Source organism: Anguilla anguilla, chromosome 7, assembly GCF_013347855.1.
Source record: "Anguilla anguilla isolate fAngAng1 chromosome 7, fAngAng1.pri, whole genome shotgun sequence".
Lineage (NCBI taxonomy): Eukaryota > Metazoa > Chordata > Actinopteri > Anguilliformes > Anguillidae > Anguilla > Anguilla anguilla.
The window spans coordinates 5,518,896-5,539,256 of record NC_049207.1 but is presented as its reverse complement, the minus strand read 5'-3'; the positions used below and the strand labels follow the sequence as shown (position 1 = coordinate 5,539,256).

General features: G+C 47.3%; 1 protein-coding gene across 1 annotated transcript in view; it reads right to left on the bottom strand.

Annotated features, from left to right (window-relative positions):
* Positions 1-9,225: 9,225 nt before the first annotated feature.
* Positions 9,226-20,361, bottom strand: part of LOC118231856 (serine/threonine-protein phosphatase 6 regulatory subunit 2-like) — a 45,295-nt gene continuing 34,159 nt past the window's right edge. The window contains exons 15-27 of the mRNA XM_035426176.1: positions 19,772-19,857; positions 19,536-19,616; positions 19,335-19,432; positions 19,126-19,183; positions 18,684-18,811; positions 18,169-18,344; positions 16,995-17,169; positions 16,198-16,286; positions 15,669-15,879; positions 14,049-14,066; positions 12,482-12,505; positions 9,861-10,016; positions 9,226-9,365 (exon numbers count right to left, since the gene is read on the bottom strand). Coding sequence (XP_035282067.1) covers positions 9,317-9,365; positions 9,861-10,016; positions 12,482-12,505; positions 14,049-14,066; positions 15,669-15,879; positions 16,198-16,286; positions 16,995-17,169; positions 18,169-18,344; positions 18,684-18,811; positions 19,126-19,183; positions 19,335-19,432; positions 19,536-19,616; positions 19,772-19,857 — 1,349 coding nt within the window. The 3' untranslated portion in view covers positions 9,226-9,316. The remainder of the gene's footprint in view (positions 9,366-9,860; positions 10,017-12,481; positions 12,506-14,048; positions 14,067-15,668; positions 15,880-16,197; positions 16,287-16,994; positions 17,170-18,168; positions 18,345-18,683; positions 18,812-19,125; positions 19,184-19,334; positions 19,433-19,535; positions 19,617-19,771; positions 19,858-20,361) is intronic.

Genomic DNA, 20,361 nt, shown 5'->3' with positions numbered 1-20,361 from the left:
TGGCCAATCGGAGAGCAGAGGCGTGGCAAAGGCCCGCCCCCTTCACACACCAGGAGAAAGCCCAGAAGCCAGGTGTTCATGACAGGAGGAGATTGACTGGGGTTGAGGGAAAATTCAGACCTTCTTGACTGCAGGAGCTGAGAGAGCTGGGTATGACTGCGTCACACACAGGATCAATTAATAAAGCCATAAGGCTAAACGTGGCTGGGGAAAAATGTACACCTATATGCAATTTAAAGGTCACCACAGAGCATGTATCAAACGAACCTGAAATTTAAGTTCATTAGGAAAAACTTTTTATTTTTATTTTTATTTTTTAAATTTGAGTCCAAGTAAAAGTGTTAGTTGAGCATGTCAGTAATACATTGCTAATGGCTCTCATTAGGCAGAAAATACTTTTCCCTGCATTTTATTTTCTTAAAATACAATTATAGACCCCCCTGGTGCTAGGCAGCATGCATATACAGACTCAGACTGTGTGTAGAAACTCTTATCAGCGCAGTTGGTGTGTGTCCTTGTCCCAGTGTGTCTGCAGTCAGGTGATCGCCGTGGCAAACGTGTCCCCTCGGTAACAGCGATGCGCCCTCTGCGCTCGCCGGCCTTCTCGCTGTCAGACGACGTCGGAAGGCTGCAGCACGCAGCCATCCAGGGCCAGGGGGGCCGGGAGCTCACCGGTCAGCACGATACGGGAGGGAATGAAAGAGCTGTTATCCGTGTGTCAGGGTTCTATACATTGAACCCCGAAGCCTCATCAGTATGTACAGGACGTAGTGGAATGAGCTTCCCGTGCACAGAAGACACGTTGGCCTTCTTCCAACGCGGATTTCAGACTGTAGCAATGACTGCTTCACCCTAACCCTTCTCTAACACTTCTAACCTAGCCCTAACTGTGAGCCTTTTCCTTATTGTTGTTCGTGTAAGGTAATTTAATGCTCATCAGGGTAGTTTTGCTCACGTAAATATACCTTCTTTTAATGTTCAACGGGATAGCTGTCAGTCAAGTCTGCACTTGTTCCATTTACCATCCCTCTTAGAACTATACCTTCCCCCCCTGGAAAATTTCTAGTTTTTTATTTTTATTTTTTTTAATCCCTGAACATTGCGCTTGCGTAATCTGCTCTGGTTACGGGTGTCTGCTAAATGCGTACGTATAAAGCACGTATCCCACACCTCGGATGTATTTTGGGTGGGGGCACCATTTGAACTTCTGCTACTGGGATTTAAATATAAGCACAGCAAACAGCAGCAATCAGTCAGGCGTTGGTTTCACAAAGTCCTCATTTAAATTAAGACAGTTTTCATATCAATTATGAGGAGTCTTTTTTATATATATATCCTTTATTTAACCAGGTAGAAGTCTCATTGAGATTAAAATCTCTTTTTAAAGAGTGAGCTGGCCAAGAAAGCACCATAAACATTGTTACAAACATTGTTTTTGAGACACCTATAACCTGAGTTATAAAATAAAATGTCTATATGAATTTTAAACACAAATAAAGAAAGTAGAAAAGTCTAAACTTGTGAGAGAGACTGGATGTAGTCTCAGAATTAGCGGTAATTACTGCACATGTCCTTGCCTGCAATGAAAAGATGAAAGAAAGCAGCCGTTTAAAAAAAAAAAAAAAAAAAAAGATCAACCCATGTGACCTCATTTCCACCTCTTGCCTCAGTGGGGAAGGTGCAGTAGGTGTAACAGGTCCTTTCCGGAGTGATGCAGAAACAGCAGGTGTAGCGTAAGTGCTAAAAGAGAACTGGCCTTGCAGCTCTGATGCAATTGGCTCGACTCCCAGGCAAGGGCCATTGTTGTTGTTTCCTTGAGCGAGATACTCAACCTGAACGCGAGCCCTGCAAGGCGCTCTGATAAGAGGCCGCCAAATCTGCTGAAACACAGAACGATTATTTTTAAACCGGCAGGACTGCCAGGGTATCTGCGATTCATCTTAATGTTCCGGAACTCTGAAAGGAGCTTCGGACCTGGGGTCAAGTACGATTGAATTTCGTATTTTTGTATTCTGATATCGATATTTAGGCAATGGGAGAATCTCCGTCTCCTGCAGATCTCCTCCTGAACTGTTCCTTTATACACCTTTATTAAAGGCAAGGTTTTGATCCCAGTGGATCTTCATCAGGCCTAACCAGACCAAGCACTACCATGCCCACACTGTACATACATGTAATCTTGGCGCATTGAGAAAGAGGGTTCCTACCCTCAATTGTCACCGAGAATCTTAAATAAAGGTTGAAAGAAAAAAAAGGTATATGTGTAACAAACCACCTGTGTAGGCTTCCTTCCTGTCATTAATGCACTTCTCAGCCAAGCACCGTATTAACTGGATATGACCCTGAGAGACACCATCATTCGGAAGAATATTGTTCATGAATATTGGTGAATCAGTTTCATTTTCTCTGAGACTTAACAGGGGCCTAAAGGGTTTGCCCGGGATCTGTCGTGTTTATTTTAATGGTCTGATCTGACGGAGAAAGATGTGGGTGGGACCTTCTGCCGAACAGGGTCACACCGACCAATTGTCTGCTTCTGACCCCAAAGTTGAAATAAATAAATAAATAAAAAATACCACACAGACCGCATTCAGCCTGAAGACATGTTCACAAGGTGATTCACAACCGGTGCCAAAACGGTTTCGTCACCGGATGAGTTTCAGCAAACTACCAGCTGAAACGTCAGTTTGAACAAGGCACTCAAATGCCATTTACACTACTCCAGTTGGGCATCCTAAACCGGTAAGTGTAATATCTGATTAAAATGGCAAGTTACTTACACATACTAAGCACTGTCTAGAAGTCACTAGTCAAACCTAGGCCTGCCATCAAAAGTATTGATATCAAAATTGCGAAGGAGAAGAAGGAAAGAACAATAATAATTATTATTATTATTATTATTATTAAAATAACGTTTTTAAGTTTTTAGATGCCGCCCCGCCAAGGCATAACTTGGCTGGATGGCATACCTGCCATCCCAATTGATTAAAAAAAAAAAAAAAAATATATATATATATATATATATAATACACAAGTCTCTTTCAAACTTCAGTCAAAAGTAAATATATTCTTTCATCTCCCAAAAGGAGGCGGTGTTGTTTCGGGCCTTTCGTTGGACCCTGTTGTGATGAGAAGGACAGTCTTAATAGTTTGAAATATTTTATTCGTTTAATATTCGAATTTACAGCCTAGATTGACAACAAATAACAGGGTACAGTATTGTATTTATACAAAAAGGAAACCACCAGCATCAGTTTTACAATACAAAAAAAGGCTTTTTGACCAAGTAACAGAAACCTTGGATTCAGAAATCATAAAATGCACAGACTTTGAAGGCAGTACATATGAATGTTAATTCATTTAGATTTTTTCCAACACTTTTTTTTGTACCTCATATACATAAATACATACATACAGTACTTACAAAGATAAAATGGGACTCTAAAGCTACTACTTGGGTTTCTCTGCAAAATGGCCGACCGTGACCTTCCTCTGTGTCCCAGATCCAGTCCGTATGAACAGAAAGGCCACAGAATAATAATATGATATGAATCTGTTGTCAGGGTTTGTACTGCTTTGCGTGACACAACAATGTAACAAAATAATGTTGCATTATGGGCCGGATCTCTAGAACACACACATCATTCAGCACTGATGATCAGAGAAGAACAGCTGGCAAAGGGGGGAAAAAAAAGAAACAAAAAACAAAAGCTGAGTGGTAAAAAATTTCCCTGTGGGATGATTAGCACGTACCAAAGGGAAAGGATCTCAGTGTAGAGACAGGACTCTTTATATAACCTGTGGCTCTTGTGGTCAAGCGTTCCATACAAACTTGAGATTACCCCCCAAAAAAACAAAAAAAAACCCAACAGCGTCAGTCACAGAGGTTTCATTAATTTAATTATTTTTTCTTAAAGGAACCGGACAACTGACGTACTTTCAGCAACTGTGGATTCTCAGTTCCACCTGTGACGTGTCCCACAGCAAAAGCCGGCATCTGTTTTAACACCAAAGGATTAGAATGAGAATGTCCTGCGAGCTCCCTCTCTTTGGTTAAGCGTGTTTCACCAATACGGACTGCGAGCTGAGCTGTCATCCAGAGTAAGAATAGAACCTGAAGTCAGCAGGCATTCTGTCACTGTCAGTGTGTAGAGGCTCAAACGAGACTCCTAAAGTACATGTACAGGTGCTAGCCTTAGTCTGAACTCGTCTCTCGATTGGCTGGCTGATTCTGGATCAGCAATTGGGGGGTTTAAAAAAAAAAAAAAAAAAAACTGTTTCTACTGAGCGTCTGTTGCCCTTGAGCTTCTATTGCCCTTACTTGCTCAAACACATTTCAACAGAAAAAAGCCATACGGTGCCGATTATGACTTTTCCACATAACAGAAAAGTGCTGTTTATCCCAAAATAATGTGTGAGGGGAAATGTGTTCTGACACAATTTATCAAAAAAAAAAAAGGTCGCATTTTATCCCCTCGTTTCCTATGACTCCAAAGGCAAACGTTATAATCCACAGGAGTGCGAGAGATCTGTTTCTGTTCAGCTCGCAGCCCTTTCCAGTCAGAAATGGCAGTGTTGTCAAGAGTCCCAAGATGGAGAAAAAGCAGTGATTCCCTAATTCTGACTAATACCCTCTATTGAACCGAATCTCACAGGAGGGGGGACAGAGCAATGCTAGCATGAGGCTTTATGAGGAACTGACTGGACTAAGGCAGGGGCCAGAAACCCTGGTCTTGAGCCCCGGGGTCTGCTGGTGTCTATCACTGCTCAGCGCTCGTTCAGTAAAAGCAGCTGAATATGTTGTTAACTCACATAATTTCAGGGGCCTCAACAGGTTGCTGATTTTTAAAGTGAAAAAAAAAAAAACCCAGCAGAACCCGTGGTTCTCCAGGACCAGGGCTGCACACCCAGCGATTCGGCCCTTTCCGACCCGAGAAACAAAAACGGCTAACTTCAAGGAAGACATTGAGCTTGTTTTAAGGGGTTCTGCATTTAGAAAGAAGGCTAAACTTCAGTCAAAAAAAAAAAAAAAAAAAAAAAAAAAGAGTCACCTAATGACTGTACAGGACAAAACAAAATGGCCGAATCACTGATGACGCAAGGAGAATGACCATGTTCCGAGAAGATGGAGGACATTTGAGAAAGCCAATCCACCCAGCGATGAAACGGCGTGCCATGGATTCAGATTTTTAAATCTTTAAATCTTGGGATTGTCCAAACCTTTGAGAAGATAAAACTTCCCCACAATAAACGGACAGCAGACAAAGACAACGGGGAAAATGTGCATTTAAAGGCAAACCCATTCAACCTAGAAAAATAAATCATCTGGATTCACTATCTTTGCCATTAAGCACTCACTCCGACAATTCACAACCTACTGCAAGGACAGAGTTCCGGACGCAACCCCGCAAACCCCGTCCCTCTGTGTGCGTACTGAGACAAAGCCGCTGTCGGCTCCTTGCTTTGGGTCACTGTGTAATAAAGTAGAAATGTCAAGTTTTAAAAGTGCCACTACCGTAGTAAAACACACGTGCATAATCCAAATTAAAAATCTGTCGCTTGAATGCAGTTTTTTTTTTTTTTTTGTCGTTTTGTTTTTTGTCTTTTTTGAGACAATCACCCCATCCGCAGCATATGAAACCGTGAGGGGGGGGGGGGGGGGGGGGTGAGAACGAGCGATCGTGTTGCGTAATGCACTTCACGCCTGCGATTACATCACCATTTCGGAGACAAACGGTACAAACAGAGGCAGGGTTATTGAAAGGAAGCAAGTCTGAGGTAACTGATGCTGGGGTGATCCAAAATAACAAAAATATCATTATTGCCTTTGATTCAAACATATTTCATCGCAACCTGCAAAATAACATTTTTTATTTTATTTTACTTTTTTTTTGCCCATAAATTCGGTTTTCATCAAAAAATATATATTACGTTACATTACATTTTACCAAGGAGAAAAGCCACAGCCAAATGCACTCCAGTCTCACAGCATACAGGTATGAATTCCACATCGGCGTATGGAAAAGGGGGGGGGGGGGAAGCGGGGTTAAGGTGAGAATGCGTGTGATGTCATCACAGTGACATCATCTGATGTGATGTCATCACAATTGGGTGGCTGGCGATTAGGCATCGCCAACCAGAGTCACCGCCCTTCCCAAAAGCTTTCAGAACAGGGACGTCCCACTGAGGCATCGATTCGAACCCGTGCGATCAGGGATCAGCCCTTCAAGAGCGGTCTGTTCTCGTAAGTGCACTGTACAGACACTGACAGCTCACATCCATTCCACACACTCTATCAGGGACTGGATGTGCGCTGTGTTCTGGCCCAAATGCTGTGCTTTGGGGGTGGGGGGGGGGGGGGGGGTGTGCTGTTGAAAGTTTGCCTTTTTCACGATACCTTCTCACTGCAGATTCTGTTTCAGTGTACATGGGCCGGCTAGCGGGGGGGGGGGTTAGGGTTAGGGTCACCCGGGATACAATTCTACTGTTGTTCCCAAAAGGGGGAAGGGGGGTGGGGGGCGAAACTGTCAAATACTAAACGGAGAAAAAACCTGCAGCCCAGCTTTCGAACCCTTGGCATCGGGGGGGAAGTGTGGCATCACAGAGATGGGCGGGTCCATTCCCCTGAGAATAATGCTCAGCAGCTAACTAAACCCTAACTGAAGACCTAAAACACAACGGGATTCACGCATTACAGCAAACAAGCAAACAGAAAGCCCGCTGCAGGCAGCCGCTCTGGTGTGGAGAGAAAGATTTGGCTTTCCAACAAGAGAAATTAAGATTACACGTTTTCTAAGGTGCACAAACAAAATGTGTTGTTTTTGGCTTTAAAATTAAGGAAAAAAAGAAAGAAAAAGAAACATGAGAAAATGGGCCCAGGTGAGACTCCTCCGGGGGCGGGCTGTCGTGTTCTCCCAGCTTCGCGGGCCAATCAAACGGCTCCAGGAAGAGAGCGCAGTGTGAACGAGCGTCCTCAGGTCCAATCACGCGCTCCGGACCGCAGCTTCGTCAAAACCACGCCGGTCAGCCAATGCTGGAGGTCCGTCAGGTCACATGACCTGCCCGCCGTCTGAGGAGGCAGGGCGTGTTGCTCTGACCAGCGTGGCGGAGGATAGCGGGGGAAAAAACGGTGGACAGTTTTGACACGTCACACCCGGCCCAGAATTCTGTGCAAAAGTGTCGAACGTCAACACTCGCCTGAAAGCTAATGGCTTTGGTACACACTGAGGAGGTGGAAACGTGATAAATGATACTGAACAGGAAGCAGGTTGAGTTTAAAGCCCCCTATCACACACAAATGGGTGCGTTCACACGCACGCACGCACGCACGCACGCACGCACGCACACACACACACACGCACACACACACACACACACGCACACACACACGCACACACACAGTGATTCCCTCTCTCTCACACACACACACACGCACACACAGTGATTCCCTCTCTCTCTCTCTCTCTCTCACACACACACACACACACACACACACACACACACAGTGATTCCCTCTCTCTCACACACACACACACACGCACACAGTGATTCCCTCTCTCTCTCTCTCTCACACACACACACACACACAGTGATTCTCTCTCTCTCTCTCTCTCTCTCACACACACACACACACAGTGATTCCCTCTCTCTCTCTCACACACACACACACACACACACACATTCCCACTATAAACAACACCATCAACACTTGGTTTATGCATAAATAATGGCATTCCATTATAACATAACCAGGCAACAGTGAATATTCTCTATCCCCCCCCCATAAGAATACACCACCATGATGTGTCCACCTCATTTGCAATGACATTGATTCTCTCTCACTCAGCGTTTTTTGTTTTGACAGAAAAATAATTCACTTAAGAAGGTAGAACGGCAGTCACTCAAAGAGATTTAAGAATCACCCCGCCCCCCTTCTTAATGACTGAACACATTATAAGTACAGCTTGGGGAACGGCAATGGTCAACATTCTAGTAACATTCTGTCATCGCTGAACAAAGCCATGTGAATCCTCACACTTTTTCATCACGGTAAACCTACTGTTACGCACGTCACTTTGTTATTGGGGGGGTGTGTGGGGGGTGGAGGAACAAGTGACTAATTTTATAAACATTTCACTTAACCCATCGAGAAACACTGAATTGCTATTTATCTGGTGCTAGTAACCAAGGTCATCCATTGTAGTCATTTCCCCAATAACACTTCACTTACAACAAACAAGTGCAGAAGATTGTTCCCCCCCCCCCCCAACACAGAGGCTAAACAGCATTATTGCACATAGGCAGAGAACTCTGCCTGTCGAGCTACCCTGTATGGGTTTCCATGACATCCCTAACCTCTCGGCTGATTGGCTGAGGCTCCTCCTGGGGGTTTTACCTGACGAACGCATCGACGGACAGCAGCAGCCCAACACTGTTTCCAGCGGGAAAGAATCAGCTGATCAAACCGCTCATTTTAAATCCATGACTACAAATCAGAAATCTCAACCATCGTCTTCATGAGCACAGCCTCCCTGCAATCTGTGTGTGCTTCCCCAAACCCCTCCCCCCGCCCCCCAGCCTGCCCCCCCACCCCCACGGTCTATTAACCAGAGCTCTGCTTCACAATACTGAGAGCCTCTGTGGATTCCGAACGGAATCTGACAGCACGACACAGAGGGGTTCCGCGTCCCGTCACCGTAGAGACGGGTGGGCGGGTCCGGGACACGAGGGGCGGGGCATTTCAGCGACGGCAGAAGCTCCTCCCGCTGGCGTGGCTTGCGAGGCGAAGTCCGTCCTGTGTCCTCAAGCGCCACCTGTCACTCACACGCAGCCAATACTGTTTGGGGTGGGGCGGGGTAGGGGATTGGGGGGGTGTATATATAGATGGAAAGGGCTGGTCCAATCTTCCAGGAAATTATGAAAAAACCAAAAAAAAAAAAAAAAAAAAAAAAAAACGCGGAATCCTTTGAGACTGTAATCATAAATGTCCACTGCTACATTAAAACAGTACAATTTCAACATCGGCTAAAAAGACATTTTCCGTTAGATGTGTTTGTTTATTTGTATTTTTGTATTTTTGTTTGTTTTTTTTCAATCCTGCCCCTACCACCACCACCACCCACCCCCCCAACCCCCAAAACCCCCAACCCCTGCCCCCCTCCCCCCCAAAGTCCCCCTCTTGATTGGCAGGGTCCAGGAACATCGCAGCATATTTAATTGCAAACACGAGAAAGTTGCATGGAGGAGGTTGTTTTTTTTTTTGGAGTAAAATGGAAGCGGTACAGAGAGGGTCCGACCTGTCCTGGTCCCGGCAGCGTCAGGCCGGCCCGTTGAGAGTGGGCTCCACAGGTGAGGGCGCCTCCTCTCTGTGGGACAGGCAGAGAAACCGTCAGCCACCACCAGGGGGCGGCAGAGCACATCACACCGCAGCGCATCACAGGCACTCGCCTGCAAGCAGCACTTTCACACACTTGCAGAGAAACAAGCCTCTCCTGCTCCTGATCTCTCCCCTGACTGACCCAGCACAAGGGCTGTTTGAACAGGAATGCGAGTGGCTGTTATGAATGGAAGGTAACCCAAAGCAACCCCGCCAGGGAGGGGGGCGGGGGACAGGACGCAGCCCTGTGATTGGACGCAGGCCTGCTCTCTGTTTGGAGCCCTGTGTCCAGATGTGTAACTTGGCTGTACCTATGGGTTTGGGCCTGTATATTTAGCTCTGACCTGCCTGGATTTCCTTGTATGGGGAGCGTGGAGACCTGGCTCACCACATCCCTCCCTCCCTCTCTCTCTACCTCCCCCTCTCTCTCTCTCACTCTCTCTCTACACGCCACAGTGAAGATGGGAAGGGGGGCGGGGCTTACTTCTTGTCCGTCACAGTGAGGTCTGTGGCAGGGCTGGCGGTCGCCGTGGCGTTGAGCGGGTCGCCCGCTGCCTCCGTTTTCTCGGGGAGCTCCGCCCCCTTCTGGGGTCCGTCGGCGATGCTGAGCTTGGCCATGAGCGCGGTCTCCGCCTCCTCGCTGCGGACAGACGGAGGGGAGGGGCATCTGAGTCCCGGTCACCAGGGCCCCACCAATCACGTGCCCCGGGAAGGGTGCCACGGGCGTCGGCTCGTCAGACACCAGTGGGCCCCCCCAGGGCTGCTCTGGGACGCTACGTTAGTGGCCTAAACCTCAAACCACGCTGCCACAGCAACACACCTGCTCAATCGCTACAGGTGCTGGCCTTAAACTGGCATGTAAAATGCTGAGAAACTCTCACTGGCCAGCAAGGAACAGATGGTCAATGCAGAGGGGAATTTGGAGCACTGTGCATGGAAATAATAAGCTCCCCCTAGTGGTGAGAGGAATAATTTCAGAAAACACTCGAGCCTTACTTCAATATTAGTTCAGTGCTGTCTGTCTTTAACTGTAGGTGCATTGTTCTTTAACTTGGTGACTGTGACCGCTACTGACGTTACGGAAGATTGACGAGGCTCGCTCAAATTAAAGGCTCAAGGCCTAAAAAAGCACATGGGACTGAAAAAGGCCTCTGTAAGTGTGCCCCGTTTCTGAGTTAAATGGTATCGCAGTATAGCTTATGATGCTTTTCTAAGAGATTTAAGACCGTTCTACATCAAAAAAGTATACAAAATGGTGGACAGCGTGACCTGAGGTGGCAGAGGTTAGGGGGGTAACTATGGCTGTTAGGATCATGGGTAATTTTAAGGGAAACAGCAAGACGTTAAGGGAAGTTAGCATGTAATGGCTGACCCACAGCAACCCAACACAGTGCAATGGCACTGCGTCGTGCATCCGACTGCCACTGGGGTGTGTATTCGGAGTGGCAGTTCCGTGCAGTACTGGCCTCCACCAGCAGGGTGTGCTGTGCACGGCCAGGCCCCAAGCTGGCGGGACGGGTAATGTGCTCTTGAGCTGCACGAGCGTGTGGACACAACAGGGACTGGCGAGGCAGTGGATCCCAAGCCTGCATATATTTATGGACAGTAGCATTCATGTGTGGAGTTCTGACTGAAGCCTACAGCCCACTAGAAGCCAAGCAATACCAGATGCCTGGCCATAGAACTCTAAAGCCCTCCGTGAATACCTCCAGTGTAATACTAGTCCAGCTAAGAAACCCTTGCAGAATACTGAAGGCCCAAAGCACACTAAAAACTACCTAGTTACAACACACTAAAAACATAGCAACTGTATACTAAACGTTTACCTACAGCACATTAAAAGACCAGCTGCAGCACACTGAAAAACCTAGCAAGTGCACACTAAAGACCAAGCTACATCACACTAAAATCCTAGATACAGCAGACTACTACAAGCCTAGATACAGCACACTAAATGTCTAGATACAGTGCACTACTACAAGCCTAGATACAGCACAGTAAAGCCTAGATACAGCACACTAAAAGCCTAGATACAGCACACTAAAAGCCTGGACACAGTACACTACGAGCCAAGATACAGCACACTACAAGCCTAGATATAGCACAGTAAAGCCTAGATACAGCACACTAAAATCCTAGATACAGCACACTAAAAGCCCAGGTATAGCACACTAAAAGCCCGCATACAGCACACTAAAAGCCTAGATACAGCACACTAAAATCCTAGATACAGCACACTAAAAGCCTAGATACAGCATACTAAAAGCCTGGACACAGTACACTACGAGCCAAAATACAGCACACTACAAGCCTAGATATAGCACAGTAAAAGCCAAAATACAGCATACTAAAAGCCCAGGTATAGCACACTAAAAGCCCAGATATAACGCACTAAAAGACCACAGAACTGAAAATGCAGCTACAGAGCAACGGATCCAACAGCACACTGAAAGCTAAGCTTGCAGTATGGTACACTGAGCCACAGTCAGAAAACACTGACAGCACAGCTACCAAACACCGACAGCCCAGTGTGCGCAGAAAGCCTGGCCACAGTGTGCGGAGAAAGCCTGGCCACAGCGTGCCGAAATCCTACAGTCCAATGAAAGCCAACAGCACACTGAAAAAAGGTTAAAGGTCACACCTGTGACAACTGTGGCACCAGTTAAATGGGTTGCATTACCTTAACCGTTCAAGGTGTACAAATACGTGATTAGAATGTTCTTAACTGAACATTCTAATGTTGAGGTCACAATCACTACTGGGTGACTCAAAGCAGCATTCTAAAACACTGACTTAGAATTTTGGAGAGAAAAAAACATTTCAAAAAACCTACACTTCAAAGGGTAATGATTAACCAATTTGCTTGCGAATCTTGATTGATAAAATCAGATTCCATTTGCACTTAGCTTAATTAAACTGCTCAGGCATCTTGTCCTGTATGACATTTTTTCCTTTAAGAAAGTTAAGAAAATGCAGGCATTTGAGACCTTGTTTGCTCAAATGAATGAAAGGCCTGTGCATGCTCCCGTACAGAGGCAATGCCCTGTAGGTGTGCATTATTCAGTGTGCCATCGCAAACACAGCAGTCCCTCCTTCTCTACATACCCTCTGTCTGCAGGCCTAAAAACTCTGAGCCCCGCAGCAGGGAGGGAAAGAGGGGGAAAGAGAGAAAGAGAAGAAAGAGAGAAAGAGAGAGCACTGTAAGAACAGCTCACACCAAATGCATGTAGAGTACAGTAAAGCACCCCCGCTCTCTGACGTTTCCCCTACCCGCGCGTGTGTGTGTGTGTGTGTATATACATAGAGCAGGTGAGAAAAGTGTGTGCATTTGTGACAGGATGACCATGTGTGTGCACAACAGCTCCATGGCAACGTGTGGACTTCCCACACATGGTGCAGCATGCTGACAGATAGATTCATGCAGATTCATCCCCTCCCCCCAGAGGTCAGAGGTCAGAGGTGAGGGGTCAAGAGCTGAGTCCGAAAACTTACAGTTGGCAATGCACTGTGATAAAACAACAAAAAAGGGCCCTTTTCATTTCTATGGTCCGTCATTTTCATTTCTCCCCCCGTCGCTCGGCAACAGTCCCGCCCCTTTTCTCATAAACCAGGAAATCTGATCTGTGGTTCACACAACTCTGTCCAGCTGTGGGCCATAATTACAGGCCAGCTTCCTCTTATGCCAGGATATAATTACGTATGAAAATAGACACACAGGCTTTATTTACACACGGGCTACATCTGAAGGATTCTGTGATGGTGAAGACCAGCTATCCTTCTAAGAGTGTGCTTTTCTCTTTGTTGTGTGCTCTGTAATGTATTCCGACTAAGTGCACAAGCCAAGCAAACAACACACTTCCCCCTCCAGAGCTTTCCCCTGTGATTCCCCACACAAATCACTGAGTGTTCACTTCAAAACACAGTAACAAATACAGTAAGGAGAACTGGCTTACCGGCGTAACTGAAATACAGTAATGACGGCACGAGCGGAAGCAGGACGAGCTAATGCCAGCGTTAAGGGTTTGTACTCTTGTGCTGTAACTGCACGCGCCACGCTCGACGCGAATGTCAAGCCGCAAGGCGGTCACCACCTCAGTGACACGCAAGCCTCTGATTGGTTCAGAGACTACGGAGCCGGGGTATCCAATCGGTCCCCTTTTTTTAGGGCTTTGAAACGCCCGAGGTGTTCCCCTTGGCTCCTTGGTGACACGGAGCATTAGAGTACATTTAGAGGTGCTTTACTGTAAAGTGAACGGAGCCAGTGCTGGCTATCGCCGTGGCGACTGGCGAGCAATTTCTCCGTTACTTTCAGTTTCTGAAACAGAAAAACAGGACAAGACTGTGCGAGGTGAACAGCTCTGTCCCTCCGTCCCTCAAGACGTTCAGCCGAAGGTGCGCAGGCCGGCCAATGTCAAGCAATCAAACTTAAGAGATTCCAATCAATCCCTCGCTGCCTCTTTTCAAAGGGTGGTGAGCGACTGAAGGAGACGACGGGACAGAGGACAATTCACAAGTGAACTGAAAAGCATCTACGTGCTCCTACAACAACATCTACTCTACTGATGGGGGGATCGAGCCAAATACACATCACTGAGAAACAAAAAAAAAGAGGCGGGAAAAAAAATCAAGAGAGATGACCGAGCTTCTCTACGAAGGTCTACAGTCTGAGTACCTGTGCGTGTCCGGCCTGCTAGAGCGGGAGCCAAGCCCGCGGGCGGTGCCAGAAATATTAATGAACACAGTCAACATTCACACAGTCATGAAACACACACATCATTAATGCTCAGTGACCAATTAAACTGGGTCCTGACTACATTAGCATTTAAGTGCCCTTCAATGACCAAAGGGCAGTTTCCTCCTGAGCAGTACATAGCAGCACTACACATAAAGGCAATAGTTAATAGGGAAATTTCAACCAATCATGTAAATACTGATAATACACTAACCAATAACATGGCTTATGACTTTTTAAAAAGACAGTCAGAGTAAATACGCAAATGACAGTTGTCCTAGAAGGGGGCACTTACAGATATTAACAGGAACAAAAGGCAGTAGTTTTTTTTTTTTTTTTGTTTTTTTTTAAAGCACGAAGGCTTTTAGCAAAACGGGCAAGAAAAAACAACATAATTCACGGCTGGAAGAATGCCGTCCCAGAATGCGGTTCACTCCGAGTTCACATTCTGAGACTGAACTCTCACGCAGCCCGAAGGCAAAGGCAAGTCAGCCGTTGGGAACGTGAAGGGGAGCCTCCACCGTGGAGCCTCGAGGGGCTCAGCCCTAAAGGAGGAGCTACCTAGCTAAGTATTTTCTTTTTGTTCAAATTTTTTGTTCCACCCAATCTGAGACGATTAACTATGAACATAGGCCGACCCAACTGCCACCTCTGTCAGCTGGGGGGACCTTGGTAGCACGCCCATCCTCGGCAGAGGTGGACATTCCAGGGGTCAGAAAGTAAAAGTCCTGCCGTGTATTTCATCCACCCCTGAACTCAGCCAGCTGATTTAGCTCTACCTCCTGGCTGAAGAATGGTGCTCCTTAGCAAATCCAGGTGACTGGAACAAAATCCCGGGATGAACTTTTACTTTCTGAACCTGGATTGTCCGCCTCTGATCCTCGGTAGCCAGCGCCGCTAGCCGCGGCTTCTTTTTAGTGAGGATCTGATTCTGGGCTGGGGGGTCCATCACTGGGACAGCGGAGAGGGCAGTAGCTGAACATACGGCCTGACGTCCCTCGGGACCAGACGGCTTTATGCAGTTTCATTTTAGGAGAGGACTTCATCCCTTTCGGCTCACCCTTGGGTGACTGTGGCTCTATTCTAGGAACAGGTCACTTGACGTTACGTCGTAGATCTGACCATCGACTGTACTACAGCCAGCTGTTGCTGTCTGGGCTGCCCTACACAAGAAATGAGGGACTAAGTCATTTCTAGAACAGTCGCTTAGTCCTGGAGGGCCATAGAGGCTGAAGGCTTTCAATCTGGTCAGGCATTTAACCAGCTGATTCAACCCACTGTCTTGGTGGAACCATTTTTTTGGGTCCCCCATTTGAGGTCATTGGTGGTTTACAGAGAGCCTGGAAGAGGCCAGGCTCATGAATTACGGTCCTTGCTGGCTCAAAGCTGATTGGCCCGATTGAGCCTTTGAGGCAAAACAAAATCGTATGAGTACGTCTCAATCTGGCGCCTGATTGGATGACTAAACTGGCGGTAGCGACCTCTCGGGCGTCTCTTTCTCGGGGGTTACCCGCGACCCACTCAGGGCTGCGGATGGCCTCCACCCGGGGCCGGCCGTACCTCGTGAAGACCGCCTTCTCGTTTTTGGCGTCCATGGTGAGTTTGATGGTCTCCTTGCCGGCGCCCGTGGTGATGGTCTCCGTGACGATGTCAGCTTTGTCCTCCTCATCCTCCTCGCTGTCGGAGCCGCCGGAGGAGCTGCTGTCCGAGGCCACCAGCGGCGCCTTCCTGGCCACACACACGTTCCACGCGCACGGCGACGAGCCCTTCACTGCACGCACACACACACACACACACACACACACACACACACACACACACACACACAAATGTTGCTACACACTCCTGCACAAAAGCACCGTGGAAATATTTCTTTTTTTGTCGGAAGTAAATATTCTCCAACGTACATGACGTGATCAAAAATCATTTGCTCGTAAATTATTCGTTTGATCATAAATGATTCGTTTAGACACCCGGTCTCCCGGGAGACGGCAGTGCTTCACTGCAGAGCTACCGAGCGCGCTTTCCCGGGCCCCCGGGCCCCCGGGCCCCCAGGCCCCCCGGCCCCTGGGACGGGACCTCTACTCACAGCTCTTATCCTGGCTCTGTTTGGGACGCCCTTCCGAATCGGTGCTCTCGGAATCCACCGGGGAGCTGCACCTGGGGCCGGACTCTGAGCTGCAGAAACCCAAAATAAGAGCCCCAGAAGACACAGCTTACACCCCCGCCCCGGCCACTCACATGAATTAACCTACATGAATTAACAACAGCATTTAATAAGGTAGTAGTGAGGCTGCTGGGTATGTGCACTAGGAACCAGAAGGTTATAGGTTCGACTCCAATAGGTTCGGATGCTGCCACTGTACCCATAAGGAAGGTATATCCAAACATACAAACGGACAAAATGCATCACGCAAGCTGGCGCAAGTGGCTCAGTGAGCAATGTGAGTGTCCAATAGCAAAGAGGCTGGACAGGAACTGCGTCTTGCAGGCCCATATCATTCATGATGAAATGGTAAATGGACTGCATTTATAAGGCATTTATATACTGCACTTATAGAGAGCTTTTTCCAGCAACTACAGCTGCACAAAGCACTTCACAATGAATGCCTCTCACCCGTTCACCCATTTACACACGCACACACACACACACACACAGACTCACACACCAACAGCGAGAAGCAGCCAAGCAAGGCGCCAACCAGCTCGTAGGGAGCAGTCAGGGGCTGGGCGTTGGGCTCAAGGACACCGTGACCAGAGGGCCAGGGATGGAGCCGGCCGCTGGAACCGCCCGCTCCACCCTTCAGAGCCAGGCCTGCCTTCTAGAAGGATCCGGCCCCCCCCCCCCCGAGCCGCCATTGCGCTTCTGAGTCATTCCTGACTCACCAGCAGAAAGGCTGGAAGTCGGTGAACTTGGCCCACCCTTTGTCCTCGATGTGGGCGGAGTCTCGCTGCGGGGAGGCGGAGTCCCACAGTCCGGCGCCCACGTCCACCGCCGCCGCGCCGGGGGCGGGGGCCTTCGAGTTCACAGCGTCCTCGAAGCTGGCCGTCCATCCTGGGCCTGTGCAAAAACACAGCATATTATGTTACTGATAATATAGACATTAGGGATATTGTGCTAGCAAAGCATTAAAAGTTGTCTTGAAGCAGATGAGGTTTACATACAGCTACATACAGAGATATGCCGCTAACTCACCCTCCCATATCATTTAATGTGCAGTGTGTGTGTGTGTGTGTGTGTGTGTGCACGTGCGTGTGTTTCTGTAACAGAGAGAGTGTGTGAGAGATAGAGTACGTGAAAGCATGTGTGTGCGTCACAGAGAGAGTATATGAAAGAGTGTATGAGAGAGACGGTATATGTGAGAGAGCTTGTGTTTCTGTGTGTTTCTGAGTTCCGTGTTTGGGTGCAGCAGGCTTCTCCAAGGTCATTTTTTAACAAACTAGTGAATTACAGCAGTGGTGCATTGTGGGTAGGGCCAGCATTTGTTTTCAAAGCAGTTTTCTCACATGCATTACAGCCATGCCTCTGTATGAGGCCAGTCTTCTCTGATTTCAGGTGTCAGACAGTTACCAAATCACACCTCCCACGTCAACAAGCCAACTACTACTTAATGATTAAAAGCAATGTCCCCACACAGCCACAAGCTCTCAGTTTTATTACAACAAAATAATATGTGGCGGAAGCAGATTTTTGTGCTATTTCATTCTGTTTTAATTTGTGGGAGGTAGCTCACACACATATAAAGTGCAGTTATATCACTTGCACAAGCATGTTAAGTAGAAGGCCTTTCATAAAAATGAAATGGTTTGCAGCAAGGGTATAATTATAAAGACAAGATTAGAATAGATTAACTGAAATTCAAATGAAAAGAGATGAACTGAAATTTAATTAAAATGTAAGGCTTAAAATTTGTAATTGAGTTTTTTTTGAACAGTGTACTCTGTCACCGTTTGAAGATGTTCAGTGTAAGTTTGTGATCATATATGAAGGCAGATTATTTGTAGGAGATGCATTAAAAGAACATACGATAAAGAAGCCAGACGGTCCGCTGTCACTCACTTCCTGTGGAATCCGCCTCTTTGGCCTCAGTCTGGCTGGCGTTTTTGCTGTTTTCCGTGTGGGTGGAGCTCTCTTTGGACTCCGCCTCCTCCTCGCCCGAACCGGCGCCCCGACCCCGCTCCCCGTTCTCCATGTCAGTCCTGGAGGAGCCCTCGGAGGTGCGCGAGACCCCAAACCTGCAGGAGGGCAGCCGGAGTAACCAGGGCAAAAGAATTAGGCCAACAAAGAGAGTAGGGTGTGCAAGGGCTTCTGGGAAATTAAGTTTGGAGTTCCATAGTATTGTAGTTTCTTTTTTAACTATATGTGAGTGGTGTACACTCTCATTGCTTTCTGTCAGCAGCCTTATTCTATAATGAATGATCGTTTGGTTGAGGAACAGACCGGTTTTCAAATTCATGAGAGTAACATTGATGTCCTCTGCTTTTGTAAGTTGCTCTGGATCAGACTGCAATGTAATGTGCATATTTAATGTATTAAAACACATTTAACCGACTAAGGTGAAACGCTCAGTCTACCTTGTTCTGGATCTGACTTGTGTTGCATAGTTAATTTCCTTTTCCTCCCAGATGTCCTCCTCTTCCTCGTTGTCGTCGAACTGCTGTATCCTCTCCTTGCAGCAGGCCTCGAACACGGCAGAATTCGCCTGCGTTTGCGAAAATAAAAACTGTCAGCACCCGGAAGGTTCTACGCACCGTCACACGGCCGACCCTGGCCATTCTCTGCCCTACCAACGGCATGGCAACCCTACTAGAGAGCAGCCAATCAGAAGTGTTCTGTGTGGGACCAGCCAATCACATTCTGAGGGGGCTCTGTGTGGGGTCAGTCAACAGATTTTGAGGACAGTTAGTGTGTCTGTATTCAGGAGGCCGATGTCTGGATTCAAAATGTCTGGTTCTTCAGTGCGGCAAATCGCCTGCAGCCGCAGCAGATGTTATTTAACGACAGAAAGGGACTTACGCTGTCATCATCCGCATCCAAACTGAAGTTGATCTCTGCAATCCTATCAAAAGTGGCACTGGAAAAAAGAAAAATATGCAATTTACTGTTTAAGCAAAGGATATCCTTCCAACTAAACATAATAAAGTGGAAATACTCATGTTACTAGGAACTCTGTATGTATAAGGACCTACAACAAATCCATGCACAGCAGTATAATAAAATCTCACTTGATGTTGTCGTCGTGCTCTGCGAATTCCTCGTCGTTAAACCCGAACTGATCCACAAAGTTTGCCGTCATCTGTTGGATCTGATAATCCGAAAACGCCTACGGAATAAAAAAAAAAAGGGAAAACGATTCCATTGGCTGAAACAGGATCCAAAACTGGAATACAGGACTTTAAAAAATTCTGCCCTGAAGCTCCGCCCACCTGCTGGAGTGACAGCTCGTTGGGGAAGGGGCCCTCCATGTCGTCGTCCTCGCTGGAGGAGTGCAGGTGGTGCGAGCTCACCTGAGAACACAAAGGCCCCGTCCTTTCAGCGGATGCTCCCTTTGCATTTCACTTCCAGCTGTTCTCACGTGCGTTGAGTCAGAGTACAAGATATACAAAACATACTCAAAGGTGCAAAACACGTAAAATGCATGAAATGCGCGTTCCGCGCTCACCAGGTCCACGGTGTTCCTCCTGTTGGTTTCTGTCAGCGTCTCGTCCACAAAACTTTCCCAGCGTCCTCTGCAGTCCTCTGGCAGCTCTGTAACACCAGAGCGGAGATTAGCGCACGCTAGCGACTGAGGGGACTCCTCCGACCGCCCACACAACACCCGAACACTGACGCACTGTCATATATGAACCCTGTGCTCAGAGCCAAATACCACAGATAACACGAACTAACAGCTAATCAACTGTATGTTGAGTACCGTAATTCTTTTTAAATTAGGAGTTATTTTTGCTGTAAAGTAATAGGTTTATTCAGAAGACACAGGGGAAGAAATGCAAATGGACGGCATGCTGACAGTCTCAGAAAGACCCCTGGTAGTGTTCACAGCTGCTTTCCCTGGTGCGATGCGCCCCCTGCAGGCAGGTCAAAGCAACTACATGGATATTACTGCACTGCACTGTCAGGTGGGTCAGGTGTACATTAATAATTCCCCAAAAATCCAAAACGTTGTCTCGAATGGGCTCGAGCTTAAATGGTATGCTCCACCCACATCTGAATTTGACCAATGAGAACGAGCCTAAAAAACGTGTAAGGAGA